Source organism: Leopardus geoffroyi, chromosome A2, assembly GCF_018350155.1.
Source record: "Leopardus geoffroyi isolate Oge1 chromosome A2, O.geoffroyi_Oge1_pat1.0, whole genome shotgun sequence".
Taxonomy (NCBI): domain Eukaryota; kingdom Metazoa; phylum Chordata; class Mammalia; order Carnivora; family Felidae; genus Leopardus; species Leopardus geoffroyi.
Genome location: NC_059331.1, coordinates 114,285,473 through 114,305,495, shown reverse-complemented (window position 1 = coordinate 114,305,495; position 20,023 = coordinate 114,285,473). Strand labels below are relative to the sequence as shown.

The 20,023-nt window shown below is 40.8% G+C and overlaps 1 protein-coding gene across 1 annotated transcript in view; it reads right to left on the bottom strand.

Moving 5' to 3' along the window:
• DNAH11 (dynein axonemal heavy chain 11) overlaps positions 1–20,023 on the bottom strand; it is a 351,912-nt gene that overhangs the window by 255,886 nt on the left and 76,003 nt on the right. Inside the window, 10 exon segments of the mRNA XM_045495056.1 lie at positions 622–744; positions 3,627–3,785; positions 5,517–5,600; positions 6,963–7,121; positions 10,963–11,049; positions 11,180–11,296; positions 15,369–15,591; positions 15,841–16,010; positions 16,090–16,344; positions 16,568–16,900. Coding sequence (XP_045351012.1) covers positions 622–744; positions 3,627–3,785; positions 5,517–5,600; positions 6,963–7,121; positions 10,963–11,049; positions 11,180–11,296; positions 15,369–15,591; positions 15,841–16,010; positions 16,090–16,344; positions 16,568–16,900 — 1,710 coding nt within the window.

Genomic DNA, 20,023 nt, shown 5'->3' with positions numbered 1-20,023 from the left:
AGGTTCAGAGAATGAATTCCACCTCACAAAAATAAGCATCACACTAACATCAAATTTCTGTTGGATCTGAGATTTACATGCTTCACTGAAACAGAACATTAGAGCAGAAAGGGACTTCCAAAGTAATCTAAAGATTTGTTAGAGATGATTTTCACATCAGCCAGAAGGAGACAGGTAGTGCTCTGAGTGCCTGAATAAACCTGCATGAACCTGGGGGATGGGGTGGGGGGTTGTGGTTAGGGACCTCTCTGCCGTTCAGCTGCCTCATCTGTAACACAGGGTCAGAGTATTACCTACCTCAGAACTAAATGAAATACTATAAATAAAGCACTAACAGCAGTGCTTGCAACAAAGCAAATGACATGTTCTTAAGTGTTCTCTATCATCATCATCATCATCATCATCATCATCATCATCATCATCAACTGGGTCAACCCTCCTGTTTTACACATCAACTGTGGCTTAGAAGGATTCAGATTCCTGCCCAAGTCACACACAAACTAGTGGCAGAGAAGAAAATGGGACTCAAGGGACACACTCATGGCATGGGGGCTTCAGACACTTAGGGGCTACAGCACAGAACTAGCTCAGTGTAAAAGGAAAACAGCCCAAGGACACCACCTTTTCAGTCCCCAGTTCCTTCACCGCTTTGTCCACAATGCTCCGGACATCATCTTCCACTTGGTGCAACCGCAACACTAACAAATCTGCCAAAGTTGTGGCTTCGTTTATTGAAAATCTGACCTAATTTGCAAGAAAAAAGGGCGAAATTTACATTACACGTGTATTAATGGTTCTTTGGCCTAATGGCCAGAAAAACCGATCACAGCTAAATATATTCAAGTCAGCTGCTAAGCACACCTCTGGTTCTGCAAGGTGGGGCCCATTAAAGACAATGCTTTTTAACGCATAGTTACTGAGGCATCACCCACCAAAAGCTAGGGCCAAGGTTCTGGCCATGTTCACACTCCACTGCATTCTTTTGTTTCATATCCTTCCCTTGTCAGCTCATTTCTTATCTCTTTGCCCACAAATCCCATTTTTAAAGAGAATCACATTGTTCATTTATTTTAATTTGGTTGAAATCCCAGGGATCAGGGAGTAGCTCATTTGTCTTTTCTTCCTAAAGTACTCTATTCACTGAACATAATTCCCAGTTGCTTCCGTGATTTAACTTAGTTTTGTCACTAATTTAATCTTTGTTCCTTGGCAAAAAATATTCTTACTCATAGGGTCATTATTCATTATTACCATGTGAAAATATCATTCACATTTATCTCCCGATCATCTTGTTAACTGCCCACCCCCAACCCCAGCATTTGCTAAGCCCTCAGCTCTTCCTAAGTGCTCAAACTCAACCGCCCCCCTCAAACATGAAGAGCTGACTCAGCCACATAGCTGCAGAAAATCTACTTCCCTTCCTGCCGCTGCTAAGAATACCTTCCCTGCTTCTAGGTAGCTGCCGCCTTCTCTGCCTCTCCCCAATCTCTAACATTGCTTGCCACCTTCTGCCTCTCCAAAGAGGTGACTCCACATTCCCATTTGCCCACGATTAGGGGTTTCCTGGGAGATGGAACCTTCAGGGCTAAAACCTGCCAAGTCCTGAGCAAACCAGATGAGTGCTATGTCTGCATCACTTCTGACCTTACTCCAGAGGTGATGGGGGCCATGGACTGAGTTCTGTCTCAGAAAAAGAATGAGTAGGAATGTGTAACAGGGCCACCCTGATCAGTTGTGTAATCTGTGCACTGAAACACAGACACCTAGCCAGTCAACAACTGGAGGCTGAATCTAGCTGCTGCAGGGTAGCCTGGGAACAGGTGCCTTTTTCTAACTTTTAGAAAGGCCTGATACAGGTAAGAAATGGTGTGAGGAATGACACTGGAGGAAATAAAGGAGAGGGACACATACTTTATCACATATTGGAAGATTCGATAAAGGTTTTCTGAGTGAATATATTAATCAATTACCAAGTCTAATTATCCAAAGTCTAAAAGACTATGGAAAGCATAGTAGTAATACTGATAGTAACAATACTAATAGCAGCTTCAAGGGCAGTTAACTGAAACTTGCTACATACTTCATCTATGTATATAATCTCACTTCCAATGTTTTAACTAAATCCGTATGGGAGGCATTACAGCATTATTTTCATTTCATACAAGGGGCAAGTGGGGTATGGAGAACAGGTAACTAGACCAAGATCCCAGAGTTATTGTTGGGGTTGGATGAATAAAGCCTAGGCTATGCCCACTTCACCTGACTGTCCCCTTCCTCAACTTCCCCACTGCGCCAACTTCGCTTTCAAGTCATGAGAGCCTTTCTTCACAATGTGTGCCTAAGAGACAACACACTCATCAGGCAGCCTTTTACATATTTTGAACTCCTAAAGATCACATTCCCAAAAAAAAAAAAAAAAAAAAAAAGTTGGTACATCTGCTCTTAAGATGAAGACTAGAAAATATAATCTCAAGTCTCATGGATACATGAGAAATCATTTCATGCTTTCCAATAAAATCAAAACTATCAAAGGACCATCATTTTTTTTATGGTTTATTTATATATTTTTGAGAGACAGAGCATATGTGCAAGTGAGGGACTGGCAGAGAGAGAGAGGCGGGGGGGAGAGGGAGAGGGAAAGGGAGAGAGAATCCCAAGCAGGCTCTGCACTGTCAACATGGAGCCCAACTTGAGGCTCAAACTTAAGAACTGTGAAATCATGACCTGAGCCAAAATCAAGGGTTGGACACTTAACCAACTGAGCCACCCAGATGCCCCAAAAGGCCATCATTATTAAATGACCTAGGGTAGGGGTGGGAGAAGAAATCACAATTTCAGAATTCTCTCTCCCCTGAATTCACTTTTATACCCTCTGATCCTCTCCACAACCATGAGGTTCTTTCTAGCCATGCTGTGCTCCATACAAGGCCTTCACATGATCTCACTTGATCCTAACGAGAGTCCTCTGATACAGGGTTGGGTTCTTGCTGAAGTCTCTCTTGGTTTATAAATGCCTAACATCTTGCTGTACCCTCACAAGGCAGAGGGTAGAGGGTTCTGGTCATTCCATCCCATTCTAAGGGTACTAACTTCATTCATGAGAGCCCCACCCTCTTTACCTAATTATCTCCCCAAATCCCCACCTCCAAATGCCATCACAGTGGGGATTTAGGCTTCAACCTATGAATTTTGGGGGACACATTCAGTCTACAGCAGGGGCTGAAATGGGATCTCCGCATGGTCAGTTTGTTGGTCCTAACTCGAGGAGCTTGATCTCCCCCGTTTGACCAGAAGTCTTTTTTTAAAAAAATGTTTATTTATTTTGAGAGAGCACAAGCAGGAGCTGGGATAGAGGCAGAGAGAGAGAGAAACAAAGAGACAGAGAATCCCAAGCAGGCACCTTGCTATCAGCACAAAGCCTAATGCAGGGCTCACATGCATGAACCATGAGATCATGGCCTGAGCCAAAATCAAGAGTCAGATGCTTAACTGACTGAGCCACCTAGGCATCCCTTGACCAGAAGCTTTCTCACAAATCCCACTTCATTCCAGATAAACAACGTAAACCAAGGAATAACACTTAACAGTCACAAAAATATTCCATTAACAAGACCCAGGAAACCCACCCCAGTGGCCTTCATCAGCTGGTGCCAATGCCTGTCTCTGAGAGCAGGGCTCTGTAACTCTGTGACCACTCTCAGGGAGGCAGCCATGTCCTTGACCATGCTTTCCAGGCCTGAGTAAGCATCCCATACACGGACTTCCTTATCTAGTGAGCAGATTTCCTAAAGAAAAGTAAAAAAAAAAAAAAAAAAAAAAGAAAAAAAAAGAAAAAAAACAGATCTTCAGATATAATAGTACATTTTATAATTTGTCTTCTATAGAAGAATAAATATATATTTCCCTGAATTACTAAAGAGTGAAAGCATCTAAGCCCCTAGGTTAAGGACTAAAATCAGAGAAATATAAAGGATCTTCTCATTTGTATGAGTCATCTATGTACAAGCCACTTAGATTCACTGGTTTCTTATTCATAGGCGCTAACTGGATATCCCATGAGGAAACCCATGGGACATTAAATATAGGCAAGTTAAGAGAGTTTCCAGGATCTTTGCAAAGAAGAGCATTTCCTCTGGAAACATAAGTAAGCAGAAAACAGAGATTGTTACCTGGATTACTAAGATCTTCCTTCAAAGACCTGACTTGTTTAAATGGCAGCCCTGAAATGTTGGCTACCATTGAATGTTTATTCCTTGGCACTTAAATATTTCATGGTTTTAAGATGTATCAAGTAGGGCCCCTGACTTGGCTGTCTTCTTGGCCCATGAAACAAGGTTGAAAATTGTGAATGAGAAAACCCATAATAAAACAATTCAGCACAAAGAAAAGGACAATGCCACTTTATTAAAACAAAAAAATGGCTTCAGCTGAGAGTGGGCATTAACGTGTCTCTCTGAAGTCAGATAATCAAACTGTAGCAAAGATAAATGGGGGCCTAAGCACAGTAATGGCATATGCTGACCCCCTGACATCCAAAAGAATCATGGGACATTTTTGTTATGGTCTTTAGGATAAGGATAATATGAGGGGAAAAAACGGAAAGCCTTGGTAGGAGCCAAGCACAGGATGGGATCAACACAAAGACGTTAACAAAAAAGTAAAAAGTCCTGACACTTTTTAACTGCTTTTCACTTCTGTGCATTTTGGCTTATCCGAAGAGGTTCTACCTTCTTTAAAGGGCATACAGCTATGGGGACTAGATATCAAAGCACTACATTCAAATAAGGTCTGTTCTGTATATATTGAGTCCCTCTGGGATATCAGAAGAGTCAATAAAGATCACAGTATTCCATATAAATTCACAAGTGGCATACTTCAATTAGTTGCCCCAAATTTCAGAATCAAAGGGTATCTTTTAAGATACAAAATAATGGTTGCTAAAGAAAGAATTCAAAACCTTTCTTAAGCCTACCCTCTCATCCATGGTACTTGTTTTTTCATGTTTATTTTATTTTGAGGGAGAGAGAGAGAGGGAGAGCGCATAACGCGCTCAAGAGCGGGGGAGGTGCAAAGAGGGAGACAGAATCCCAAGCAGGCTCCCCACTGTCAGCACAGAGCCCGACTTAGGGCTCAAACTCATGAACCAGGAGATCATGACCTGAGCTGAAATGAAGAGTCAAAGGCTTAACTGAGTTAACCCAGGCACCCCTCTGCCCTGGTACTTATAATCTTAACATCCTGCATTCTAGAAAGCCAAAGCTAGCTCAAGATTATAGCTGCTACTCACAGATTCATTTGCCCTAGTATGTTTTCACCCACTCATTCACAAAAAAGGAGCCTCAATTAGAAATGCAACTAGCTGTTTAAAAAAAAAAAAAAAAAGTACTGCCTCATATCATCCTGTTTGAAGTAAATAAGGACACCCAGCCCAATATACCAGACACTCGGTTAGGCAAGATGGAAGGAGGTGGTGCTGAGAAAGATAAATGGTTGTAATCGACAGTTATGGAACTTGCCTTGGCAAACCTTCTGAGTTCTACATCCATCTGTTCCACATTAATCTGTCTCCACTGGGTTTTAGTCCAATTATCAATGCTTCTCTGAAAACGCACAGGCAGATAAAAGTGTCAACAACATTTGGTGAAATCAAGTCTCCACAGCAAAATATATAAACTGATGATACACAGTGATTCCATCATCCAGTGAAGAGTCAATTATTTAAATATTAACTGCACTTGTCAAAACTTCCGTATCAGCAAAACAAAAAAGTTGTCAGGACCTATCAAACTTAAGGTGAAAACATTATGATGTATTTATTTTTAGTCACAATGACAAATTCCATATACATACGATCATCATTTAATCCTGAGTACTCTGAGTTGATAAGTATATTACCATGAATTCCAGATTTTAAAACTCTACATCTAACATGAGTTTTCATAAGACAATTTTACAACATTATTAAGACAGTCATTAATTTCTTGACCATATTCTAGGTCCCTTATTATATTTCTTCCTTTTTTATTTATTTCGAAAGAGACAGAGAACGCACATGCATGAGTAGGGAAGGGGCACAGAGAGAGAGAAAAAACCAGAGAATCTCGAAAAGGCTCTATGCTGTCAGAGCAGAGCCCAAAACAAGGTTCCACCTCAGGAACTGTGAGACCATGAGGTGAACCAATATCAAGAGTTGGATGCTTAACCAACTCAGCCAACAAGGCACCCCAGTATACTTCTTTCTATGGTTCTCAACTAACCTCACAGAACATTATGTATAACACATGTTGCAATATACCTACTTCCCCAGAATGTATTTTCCCACTGAAGTTTGCAAATGAATTAAGAGTATATAAATTAACTTTAGTCAGGTCCATTATAGATGCATGTACATGTAAGTAGGAGGATATACATGAATCTGCATGCACAAGTAACCATATACACATACTATATAGTTATATATTACTTTTATTTATATCCCACATAATCCCTGAAAAGAACTTGAAGCAGTCAACTCATCACACACAGTTCCATTCAGATCTAAAAATAGGGGCACCTGGGTGGCTCAGTCAATTGAGGCATCCAACTTGGCTCAGAGCATGATCTAGAGGTTCACAAGTTCAAGCCCCACATCAGGCATCGAGTGACCATGCGTCCCACTTTGGGGCTTCAGACTCTGCACTCTCCCTCCTTCTCTCTCTGCCCCTCGTGGGATTTTCTCTGTTTCTGTCTCTCTCTGCCCCCCACTCACTTGTGCTCTCTCTCTCAAAATAAATAATTAAAAATCTTTTTTAAAACCTGATTCAGAGAAGAATCTTCTAAGAGATACACAAATTCTAATTCAAAGGGGAGGGGAATATGATACACACATATTTCACATTATAAAACCCCTACAAAATGATACAGACATTAAAATTTGCCTATTTATACAAAAGCACTCACACACACACAAAGTAGTGTCTTACTCTGATATAAATCATGACATCCCAGAGTCCCTTGAGCAATTTTACTTCTTTGCGACACTGCTTCATTTGTTTGTACTCTGGAAGAGCCACTTCAAAAAGATGGGTAGATTCCTGCATCTGCAACATTTCTTCTTCCAATGCTTCAAGCTCCTGATTTGCCTAAGGAGAAAACACACACACACGCACGCAAACACCCTTAACGTCCAATGAACTGTCAGAGAAAGAGAAGCCACGTGGTTCTATACCCCTCCAGTTATGTTAACATTTGCAACCTTCATTTTAAAATGAACATTAAAAGAAATCAGCAGTATAATTATTGGTAAAATGGAGGTTTTTGATAAGCAAACTCACAGCTACTCAAAAATTCAGAGTAGACTGCTAATAAATACAAACCTGTCACCAATATTGCCCCCTACATGCTTCAGCAAAGTGTGCTCTTGCATCAGATTTCTATGAGTACAATTTTTTTCTCTTGATTTTCATTTTATAGCTGGGGACTTGGCTGGAGAGCAAATGGTGAGGCTCTAGAAGATTCTACTTAAGAAGAAACCACTTCTTTAAAAAAAGAACTTTCGGCTTTAAAAAATATCCTAGAGATTATCAGTAGTACAAAATGTACTGAAGAGAATTCATGAAATAAAACACTGGAGATAAAAACAGCACAGCAGGAGAAATTTCACTGTACAATTATCCTTCCCAAGGCTGAGCTACCATCCCATCTATGTATGTATGTCTGTGTTACGCCAAATACAAATGGAGTCATTTTTTTTCTTTTTTGATAAGCCAACTCTTAATTTTAGTTTTGATTAACACTGTAGTGTGTTCACATGGTTACAGTTAGAGGAGTACAGAAGAGCCTGTAATGCAGCAAAAGCTGGTGCTCTCTCCAATCCTTCTGGGTGCCATTTCTCCAACTCCCAATTCCATGCACAAGCTGCTCCTTCTTCATTTATCAAGTTCAGACATTACGCTAGGTTACTGGCTCTGCAAAAAGAGGACTTGACTTTGTTTTTCCACTTTATATTTTCTCCCAGCCTCCTCTCAATACCCAACTCTTACATTACTTTAGTTCTTCTGGTTTTCTTAAATTTCAATACTCATACTTAATCCTTCTGGGCCTCAGGTTTCAACTCTCCCAATTTCCTACTATATAAAGAAGAATATGAGAACTTCAATCTTCTCTCGTTATACATGTATTTCATTTTTACAAGTTATGTCTTTATAACCAAGAACTGCAATGCTATGACTCAGTTTACCAATTTTTTTTTATTATGAAAAATTCCATACACATAACAAGGTGTGGGGTGTGTGCGTACCATCGGCTTAGGACTATGTTATTGGTAACTTTTAATGGCCTCCTCAGTTTTATTCCCTTCCTTCCCACCACAAATTTAATTGCCAAATTTTATTTAATATTCCCCTGATCTTTATATTTCTACTATATATATATAGGTACTGCTAAATGCTAAAAGGTTAAATTTTTTTTTGAAATTTATGTGAGTAACTTTATACTCTATATTAAGACATTTCAATTCCTGCTTTGAGCCATAGTCGTGAGGCTCTGTGAAATTCACTGATTTCTACTACTGTGTAACTACTACCTTGCATGAATACTGCATTTGTGACTTTGCATGAATACTGCAATTAATTTATTCTTCAGATGGTCATTAAGGCCCTCTGTGTAACCAGTACTGACGCTCTCCCAGGAATTTTTGTGTCCCCTGGTATAAACGTTTCATTTACTCCTACAGCAGTAGAAGCTTCTGTTTGCCTCTGCTTTCCATCTGAGATTCAGCTACTCCATTTTTTTCCCTGCCCTTGAGAGCTTTCTTGGGAGCACAGCAATAGATATAAAGTCACACATGTAGGGGTGCCTGGGGTGACTCAATGAGTTAAGCGCCCAACTCTTGATTTCAGCTCAGAGCGTGATCCCACAGTTTATGAGTTGGAGCCCTAGATCGAGCTCCATGCTCAAAGCGTGGAGCCTGCTTGGATTCCCTTTCTCCTTTCTCTGCTCCTCCCCATCTCACTCTCTCTCTCTCTCAAATAAATAAACCTAAAAAAAAAAAGTTGCACATTTCTGAACATGTTTCAGCATCTGTTTTACAAAAGGATTTTCTAAATGTCTAGACTACCACACTCCCCAAAGTAAACAGCCCTTTTATTTGTCGTTTTTCCTAGATTACTTACACTAAATTATTCCTAAATATATATACCTAGTAATGTTAATTCAACTGTTTACTGTACCTTTGGATATGAAGAAACAAGAGTACATAATATAAGTTTACCGAGGAATCCATTATAAAGGAGAAATTCATCATACCACTCCCTCTGATCCTGAAGGGGCAATGGTTTTCTGCCTCACGGAGTGAAGTGCCTTGAATGCTAGGGTCTACTACCAGCCCAGAATAAGCACCTACATACCTTGGGATGAATCCAGTTAGAGGAGTATTAAATGTATGAGCCACACACACGAAAATGACTTCAAAATAAAGGTAACCCAGCCCTACTATATTCAAAACATCCCTCAACACATTCTGTAGGTACAAGGATAAATATCTCTGACTTTTAAATATTTAACTATATGCTGTTATATTATAGCATGCAAATGGTAGGATTCAATAAATAACTATAGTAAATGTTTACATACAGCACATTGGTTAGTCAAGTAAAAATGTCTCCCCTTCCACAATCTGTTCAGACCACCTGCAATTCACATAGAATCTTTAAAAACTCCACAACTCTATTAGCATATTCTAACCCACAGTGAATACATTAACCACTTTTCTTTAGCCAAGTGAAAAAAGAAGATCTGCTACAGAATGGTGTTTTCTGAAAGGCTTTAAGGCAGTTATAACTAAATTCAGTCTACAATTTGGACAGAGAGGTACAAGCTGTAAGTTTTATACCAGTCCAAGGAGTAAAGACCATCTCCAGCATGAAGTAAAAAGAGGATGGAAGTCTCCATGAAGATCTCAGAAAGATTCACCGTTCCTGAATCTAAACCTCACCAACTCATTTCTTATTTTAGACGCTAGGTTAAGAATTTCTGTTATTTTTCTTTTTTTTTTTTTCATTTTTAAAAAATGTTTATTTACTTTTGAGAGATGGAGAGAGAGAGAGAGAGAGAGAGAGAGAGAGAGAGGGAGAGACAGAGCATGAGATGGAGAGGGGCAGAGAGAAAGAGAGGGAGACCCAGAATCCCAAGCAGGATCCAGGCTCTGAGCCATCAGCACAGAGCCCAATGCAGGGCCCAAACCCACGGCCCGTGAGTTCAGGACCTGAGCCAAAGTCAGACACTCAACCAACTGAGCCACCCACACACCCCTCTAATAAACTTTTAAAACATTTTTTTCAAGCCTCAAGCAAACTATTCCCATTTTGGATTATTTGCCCATAATACTCATTCGTAAGAGTTCACTATAATAATGCAGTTCATTACGAACGAGGACTGCAGGACTAATATTTCTATCCAGAGTTAGGAATAAGTTATAAGCTTTCTTTAACCATGGTTAAAAGTCACTAGCCAAGTATCACATGGTAAACAACAAAACGGTTAAAATTCCTGTTTTAAAAAAATTTAGAGAGGTAGAATTTTAACACTAATCTGTCACTAACTGTAATCTCCAGTGTTACTTAATTACACACGATGGTTTCTTTAGCTGAAAAAAGGAGAACAGAAGCTGTATCATGGGGATATTGTAAGAATTAGAAGAAAGAATATGAAGTAATATGCTTAAAGTTCTTGACACATATATATAGTAAGTGCTTAAAAATAGTCATTTTTGTTACTTTCACAAACATGATTCCTTTGATAATGATGGCGGTTTTGGGAGACAGGATTTAAATCACTATTGGGGAGAAAGGTTCATAAACCAGTTTTAAATAGTTACTTCTCAACTGCGATAACTAACCGCAAAACTAAGGCAAAATATCGCAGTATCTAATTTGACTTTCTAAAATAACTACCGTAGCAAAAAATAATTGAGATCAGCGTTACCTTATCAAGCACAGTGTACGGATTTTCTGTATTAAAACGGAGAGGAGCATAGAGTCTGAATCTCTCTCTGAACTCGGCCTGCTTTTCCTGATGTGGACAGAAAAAAATCTGACAGTGAATCTCAAACAACAGCCTCAATTATTCTTGTAAAATCTTTCTTAAAAATGGGGGGAAAAATACCAACAAAAATACCCACAAAACTTGGTAGTTAGCTTACATCGAAGGAAATACATTTTTTCCTCAGCAGCGTGACTTCAACATTTTGGAGAGGTGAGACCACATGTCTGACAGTAACTGCAATCTTTTTGGTCGTTTCCCATCTTTCAGGTAATTCCTGTAAACACAAAGGTGCAAATGGGAAATTACCTCAATGCTTCAAGCCAATCAACTCCACAAGACTCCATGATCCCAGCCTCTTTGAATGAACCCAGGACATCTCATTCTTCCAGAAGAGAAGATGCTTATCCCCAGAAAGATTCAAGTGGCCAGAAGGCTCAGAGCCAGGCTGACCCCCTGGTGCCAGTGGATCCATGTCTTCCAAGTATAAACCAGGGCTGTCGTCTGGTGTAAGATTTCTCTCAGAATAAACGAAAATTTTTTCAAAATACACACCAATCTCCAAATTGTTTTGCTGTTGAGGGAATAAAATTAAAGCACTCTGGAAAGGATTTCCTTGCTGTGTAACAAGTGGAAAAAGAGCCAGATTTAGCAATTTAGCAAGTGGAGAAAGATTGTTTGAAACTGGTGGGACAGAGAGGAAAACGTGAATCAATCTAAGCCCACGTTTTCCTCTAGCTTCCAAAGCTCCTTGTGTCCTTTCCCTGAATGGACAGTTCGAGCCTTTAGGTTAGGCTCACTGTAACTGTCCCGGATTTCTGAAGTAAAAAGAAGCCAAGGGAAGAGAAGGTTAATTCCTACTTGATGTAGGACAAAACCAGCAATAAACAGTCCAGGTAGCAACTCAACTCTGTACTCCCTGACTACAGTGCAAACAGGACAACCTATTTGGTCAACAAATTATCTTCTTTGAAGAGCCCTTGTAGAGAACCACTGTTGAAAAGCATTCCTTGTGCCCAGACTGAGCATTGTTTCTCTGATCTCCTTGGGACACTGAAATTGTTGTGTCATACAAAACCACCCCTAGGGGACTCTACTTGTGTAGCTCGAGAGCAAAAACAAAGGTTCTAAAGACTATTTGTAACCCTCAATAAATATCTGATGAATGATTGAGTGGGTAGCTGCCAATTATGAGAAGGACGCTGTGCTAAGTGTCAACTGTACCCACGTTGGGGGATACACAAAGGGGTATCCCAAAGATAAAATAAGTTCTTCCACTCAAACTGTTTTGTAATCCATCAGAGTGAATGAGAGGCTCCCAAGAACTATTCCATATGACGGAATGTGTTAACTTCCATCAGGAGGTCTAGGGGTTATGGAAACAAAATTCTTGGAAGGCAACTTTCCTGACAGCAATTGCCAGAACAGACCAGGAACCAAGAGACCTGGGCTCTAAATGTCCTTGTCCTTCATCATCTTCCTCCACCCTTCTCATCAAAACTCAGCACCCTCATCCGTACAGTCTCACCTTGCCTTTTCCCATCGATTCCATGGAACTCAGATATCACCTGGAATCCTTTCCGGAGTAACAGGTGCAAAAGTCACATCCCTGGGCTTGCGCCCCTTAATCCTTATTGACTACACCAGACCTGCTGTTACCTGCTTCATATTTAGGATTCCAAATAAGCTTCTGCTTGATAAAAATAGATTTTCATCGAAAACCAAAAGATCAGATGATCTCCAAAGTCTAACTGATATGATTCCCAAAATGAGTTAGCATTGACTCTGTGGCTCAAAGTAATATCCGGGTTGCAATGGGCAGAGATGAGCAGGAGCTCCCTGGAGATCCTGCCAGGTAAGATTACCAGCCCAGGTTGGGGTGGGGCTTGTATGGAAATGAGACAGTATTCAGAAACTAAAGGCAGTCATTGAAGGCTTCTTAACAAGGAAGGGACTTAATAAAAGCTATACATTAAAGTTTAGTCTAGCCTCAGACCTTATTGTAGATAGTGAGTAAGGACACAGCCACAAGGAGGGGCTTCTTGGCCTAGAATCAATCACAGGCCAGTATCTGGACAATGTTATAACTGTTAATGATTATGAGGAGGAAACAGTATCGCAAACTACTTTAATTAAAATAAGATTGGGGCACTGTTATCCTCCACATGTATTTTGTAGTGCCTTTAAGTCTTATTTTTCCTCTGGATGGAGGCACACACATAGCTACAAGTGTAGCCCACTTTCGAAATATTAAAAAGCCCAGTGTTTTCAATAATGCATTAACCTTAAATAATGAGCCAAACTCTTAAAACAGAAATTCTAGAAGCTGTGGTTACGTGATCTGTGTTACCACTGGTTTCTCTATATATTAAGATCCAAGATCCGGCTGAAAGAATATCCAAAGCTCTCTAAAAACAAACATTTACACTGTGCCCCACAACTATCTCATCTCTGACTCTTGCTATGCGTGTCTGTATCCACATCTTACCGCACTCCGTGTCTAACTAGGTTTCAGTTCTCATGGCAGTTATATAGTTAAATAGAACTTAGCAATCCATACATATTAATTCTTTATGGTCTCTGTAATCAAGATAACGCTTGTAAATACACTGCTGCATTCAATCTTCACAAAACAAAATGAGAGAGATAAAATGCAGCAGCTGCTGCAAGAAGTTTGGCAGTTTCTCAAGAAGTTAAACTTAGTATCACCACAGGACCCAGCAATTCCACTTCTAAGTGTGTTCTACAAGAAACTGAAAGCAGGTACTCAAAAAAAAAAAAAAAAAAAAAGGAATTAGGTACTCAAATAGTTACTTGTACACCGATGTTCACACCAGCACGATTCATAATAGCCAAAAGATGGAAACCACCCAAATGTCCATCAAGACTTAAGTTGTGGTAGATATAAATAAAATGCAACATTATTCAGACACGAGAAAGAAAGCAGCATTCACATACTACGATGTGAATGAACCTCAAAAATATTATGCCAAGTTAAAGAAGCCAGACACAAAATACCCTGTATTGTACAATTCCATGTAGGAAGTATCTAGAAGAAGTAAACCCACAGAAACAGAAGACTGGCAAGGGCCAAGGACTGGGGGCAGAGTGCAAGGGAGAAGTCACGGGCAAAGAAGGCCAATAGGCATGGACGTCCTTTTCGGAGTGATGAAAGGGTATGGAGATGAGAGGTGCTGGTTACACAACCTTATGTTCATATTAAATGCCATGTACTTTGTAATGATCACTTTTATGTCATGTGAACAGTGAATTTCACCTCAAAAAAAGAAAAAGTGGGGGAAGTGGACACAGTACCAATGTTAAATGTAAGGGATCTGGAGAGATATTTTCCTGAAGAGGGAGCATGCTCTGAGACAAGCAGATGGGATGAACTTGTATGGTACTCAAAATCAAATCTACGTCTGGGTTCCACACTCTACTCACTGAGCTAGAATTTAATACAAGTGTGTTTACATTAATGTGTCCACTATTCACATGTGCAAGGTGAAACCTAAGTCCATCCTGGAAGTTGGTGGATGATGCAAATATACGATCTACAATACTCCGATATAGGCATGGGAACTGTGAGCTCTTGATTCGTGGTTTTAATTCTAACTACCACAACTTTATTCAGCACTGGGCACAGAGCAGCCACCAAGTTTTTCCAAAGGAGAGACAGGAGGACAACACGCAACTCCTATTCAGAAAACAGTGATTTCTCCAACCAAATTGGGCTTTGTTCTTTTTTAAGTTTATTTATTTTGAGAGACAGAGAGCAAGAGTGGGGGTGGGGCAGAGACAGAGGGACAGAAAAAATCTCTCTGAGAGATCAGCAGGCTCCAAGCTGTGAGGTCATAGCCTGAGCAGAAATCAAGAGTGCGATGCTTAACTGACTAAGCCAGCCAGGCGTCCCCTGTGCTTTATTCTTTATTAAAGCGTCCATAATATGCTTCCAAAGACTAGGACTCCTCTCAACGGACAGACAGCTTTCAATGAAAGAGAACTGGAATATATTTCAGGTCTTAAAGTCAAGGTAAAGTGGAACTCCAAAGAGCAACTCTGAGGCTGTTACCTAAATACCGTCCAGTAAGAAGGCAGTGAAGGACAGCAGTTGAGATGGAGTATTTTGGCATGAAACACTGCTAGATTTGTGCTGGCTGGTTTTACGATTTGTGTGACTTTGAAAAATTTATTAACTCTTTAAGTTTCAGATCCCTAACCTGTAAAATACAAGCAGGGGTCTACAGTGTACGTTGTTAAAGGATGGCATAAGAGAGGGGATGTAAAGAGCTTGGCTAAAGTAGGTGCTCGACTTAAGTTAACTGTGGTTATTTTACCAGTGCGCTTACCTCCAGCTGAATATAGACTTGCTCAGGCATCTTCTGGCCATAGGTTTCCAAGAGTGCGATGGTTTGTTTTAGTGGTTCGAAGAGTTCATCAGTAGTTCTCTGTCGGCTTCTTACCGCCAGAAGATGCCCCATGATATCAACCAAACCATCGTGATCACCCTCACTTAAATCTCTCTGAAGTCCAGCATCTGTGTCCTTTATAAAGTCTTGTAGCTCATTCAGACTATTAAATACACAGAAACATACATGCACACACACACACACAAAGACATGAAAACCCAAATCAAGCTCATTAAAACCTTTAGAAGACTTCTGATAGAATCTTATGGTCACTATTTACCTATTTAAACATCACTCGTTATCTCTGTTAAGAAACCGGCAGTTTTAATGCTCTTAAAATTTTGATCTCAATATTAGAAAGCAGTCAGCTGTTCAGAGTTGTAATTCCAAATACCAAAGCAAAGAAGGCTACCTGTCTACGACAAATCTCAAAAGATGCTCCTGAAACATCCAGCTCCATTTCTTAATAATGTTCAGCAAGCTCACTTTGAAGGGCTTCATGTCCACCTTGAACCAGCTATCAAACACTCTGAAGTCATCAAACTTGCTCATCTGAACATACAAAGCTTCATAAATGTCAATCTATAATTAGAAAAAAAAATGACTTTAACAGTTCAGTCAAAATCAAAGAAGTACCTTAAACACTAATGGTTTTCCTTGCCTGTTCTCTGAACTGTTGGAGAGTCGGTGGTTGTTCAGGGACTTCTTCGTTTGCATGAGCATCTGTCTCCTCAGATGACATACTGTGGCCATACAGGAGAAAATGCCTCATGAACTCGGATCGGTCATCAACCCAGAGGTAAGCGTATGTGTCCAGAGTATTTCTAAAGTCCAAGACTTTGTTGATGACGTCTGCCACTCTGTTCATTATCTCCTGCCTGACTTCCGCCAGGCCTAACATATTCTCCATGTCATTCTAAATGAGAGGAAAGCCAAACGTTTATTAAAAGCAACCTCGCTTCATCAACTACATGCAACAGAACTTACTCACTGAAATTCTTCAATGGGAGAGCAGTTGGTACAATCAATCAAAAACTGTGTTGTCATTTCCCAGCGTCTCATTTCCTAGTGTTCCCCATTACCTCAATTTATGTTTGAATCATTAACAAAACATAAATACCCATTTACAAAGAAAATACCTGATAATTGGCGATTTCCAGATGTGCTGCCACCCGCCTCATCTGGGCAGACATTCTGAAACTACTGCATAGCACTCCCTCCACCAGATCATAGAAGCCATCCCCAGCCTCTCGTTCTAAAGAAGGTTTAAACAGAATCTCAGGGGGCGTGAGGATCATCTGTGCTTGAAAAAACGGCACAGATTTCAGTTGTTTCTCCATATTCATCAGAAAGAAATCTAAGTCGTGCATGATAGCTTGAAAAAAGCCTTCCACCACAATGTCATCAATGAATTCTACATAAATCTTCCACGTATCCAGAGAAGGGTTTGCTCTGAAGAGCTTCCTGTTTTCCTACAAACGTAAATATTAACAGAGGAGTATAAACAACAGTGAGTACAAAAATGAAAGCTTTACGTTTAAATATTTTGTTAAAAAAATATTTTGCTCCCGCACAAGTCAGGAACATTTAAATGCTAGGTTGTAGAACCTTAAGCTAAATAGTAAAGATCGAGGCAGGTTGTTGTGACATTTGTATCAGTTATAAAATACATTCAAAAGTCATTCTTTAAAGGAAAAATAATTATGAAAATTGCATCTTCAAATACGAACAAGAAATTCTTGAGTTCCAAACACATTCTGTATGTATTGGACATAGGCTCCAGTTCTTGCTCTGTCCCTAACTCCAAGGGGCCTAGGACATGGTCTTCCAGGGCCCAAGGTGTAGGTTTCCCAAACTGGCCCTTCAGAGAACACCGTTCTGGAACATCCAAGGTCACTAAGTCAGCAAAGCGCTCTGTCCTGCAGGCCTTTCTTGGAGATTCACTGTTCCACTATTATAAGTTCATTTACGTTGGTTTAACCAAAACACAAAGAACACTTTGTGCAAAGCACCTTTAAGTCGCCTACGGAATAGTAACCCAGCTTGGGGAAAACAGGCTTGTGAAGTCGAAACTCTCTTTGTGCTTCAACAATATTAAGTTCTTCTACTTTAACATCTCCCGAGTGTGAGTGATGAATAGGCAGTAGGGCATGACGGGGTCGGACACGGATATGCATCAAGATTGCTAGAGGTGGGGCATACAGTGTGACAGACCTAGGGACACAGATTTGAAAAGATCAGGTGGGCAGCACGGCTGATTCCAGAGACACCTTTCTGAGTGGCAAAGGTTACATAGGCATTACAGTCCAGAGAGCAGAGGCCCAACTCAGAAACGAGGGCACAGACAAAAGGAGACCCTGGAATAAGAGCTGGTTACAAGGCAGACTATACTCTTTGCTTTTTTTTTTATCTTTTGCTACTGTGGATATATGATCCAGGATTCAAAGGTGTGTGTTACTTGCAAGAACCAGAAATAAAGAGGTGACAAAAATGGGCCAAGATTAGAAAGTTCTTTGAGGGATTTCTTGCCCTCAAACAAACTTAAGGGCCTCTCCTCTGAGAAATGCTATCTTGCCCATCCAGGTGGACTATTCATATCCGTATATATCTGTAGTATACGTGACCCACTACCCTGGAGTTGTGCAGTAGACATCCTGGGCAATTGTACATAGCAGTCTCGGCTCCTTTGTGTGCACTAGAAAGAAGAAATATACATCTTAGAGCCGAAAACACAAAAATCCTTAAAGACCATCTTGTTAAGTCTCTTATTTTAAAGATATAAAAACAAAGACCTAAGACATACCAAGTGTCACAGGGGTAGGAAGTTAGCAACTAAGCTAGAACTAGAAACAGGACCTCTGGACTCCCGAGGGCAGGTCTTTTCCAAACACGTCACAGCCCTGCCCACACCCTGCTTTCACACTTCTACCTTCAGACTGTGAGAGAATACATTTCTGACACTACAAGCCCCCCATTTGTGGCACTCTGTTACCGCAGCCCTAGAATGTTCATACAGGCAGCAATCAAAGAAAGAAAGCCGCGACAAAGTCTGTCCGAGCAAGCTGTTATCAGTAAGGACAATTAAAACTTAGAAACTTCAGACAAACTTGGAAGCCAAAAGAAACTTTGAAACCCGTATTAATGTTTTTCTTTTTTTGCTACACTACGCTCAACACAGCATATCCAGTGCGCCACACGTCACATTTTGGTGAGCAGGTGCGTTCTCCTTCACACCCCTTCTTCACTCTGTGTCTTCATCCTCATTCGCCAGCCTCTCCTGGTTTTCCTCCTACTGTGTCATGTTCCTTTTCTTCACCTTGGGCTCGTTCTTCTTCCTCCTCCCTGTTTCCTAAGGTTCTTCTTCCTCCTCCCTGTTTCCCCACAGACCTGCCCTTGACTTACTTCTGTTCTCTAGCTACACAGCTCTTGGGGATCTCATGAGCTTAAATGTCATGGCCACCGACTTCTTTTTCACAGGCACTTCCAGTTTACAGCCCTTTTCCAAACTCCAGAACTAGTAAATCCAACTGCTGCCACAACTCCTCCTCATCTGACAGACGCCTCACATTAGGGGCACCTGGGTGGCTCAGTCTGTTCGTCAACTTCAGCTCAGGTCATGATGTCACAGTTTGTGAGTTTGAGCCCCGTGTCGGGCTCTGTGCTGACAGCTCAGGGCCTGGAGCCTGCTTCAGACCCTGTGTCTCCCTCTCTCTCTGCCTCTTCCCTGCTCACACTCTCTGTCTCTCTCTCTCTCAAAAATAAAGAAACATTTTTTTAAATGTCTAAGACTGACATCTTTCCTTTTCAGCTGTCCTCTTGCTCACACAGCCTTTCCCACCTGAATTTCTGAATGGATTGCAACTTCATCTTTCCAGCTGATGGGCACCAAACTCTTAGAATAGCCTCCTTCTTTGATGTTCCACATCCAATTCTGTTTGTTTTAGTTAATGTAAAATATATGCAGAACCCAACCACTGCTAATTATCTCCATAGTCACCTCCCCGGTCCAGGTACCACCATCTGTCACCTAGATTGCTGCCACAGTAACCCACCAGGCCCTCTACCTTCCCTGTGGTCTTGTTTCCACAGGACAGCCTGACTCTGGTCTGAGCACTGTGTCTATCTACAGAGATTCCATATAACAAATGCACTCAGAAGGAAATACTGAATTTGCTCTTTGGTTCCTGTTCTTTTTTCCTTATGAAGAATGAAAAATGAACTTCCCCACATTCCCCTCACCAGAGCTGCCCCTCTGTGAGCACCACAATCCCGTACTTTGCTGTCCTCTCTCCAGTCACTACAGATTAGCTGCCCATGTTCCCGTCTACAGCCAACATCCCCATGTATGTATGCAATCCCATTCCTTCCAAGACTTTCCTCAGTCATTATTTCTCCTCTCCTAGATCATTCCAATCAACTTCTATCACCCCAAAACATCAACCAGCATTAAAAATAAAATCCTCGCAGGGGTGCCTGGGTGGCTCAGTTGGTTAAGAGTCCAACTCTTAGTTTCAGCTCAGGTCATGATCTCACAGTTCACAAGACTGAGTCCTATGTCGGGCTCTGCACTGTCGGTGGGATTCTCTGGTTGGGAT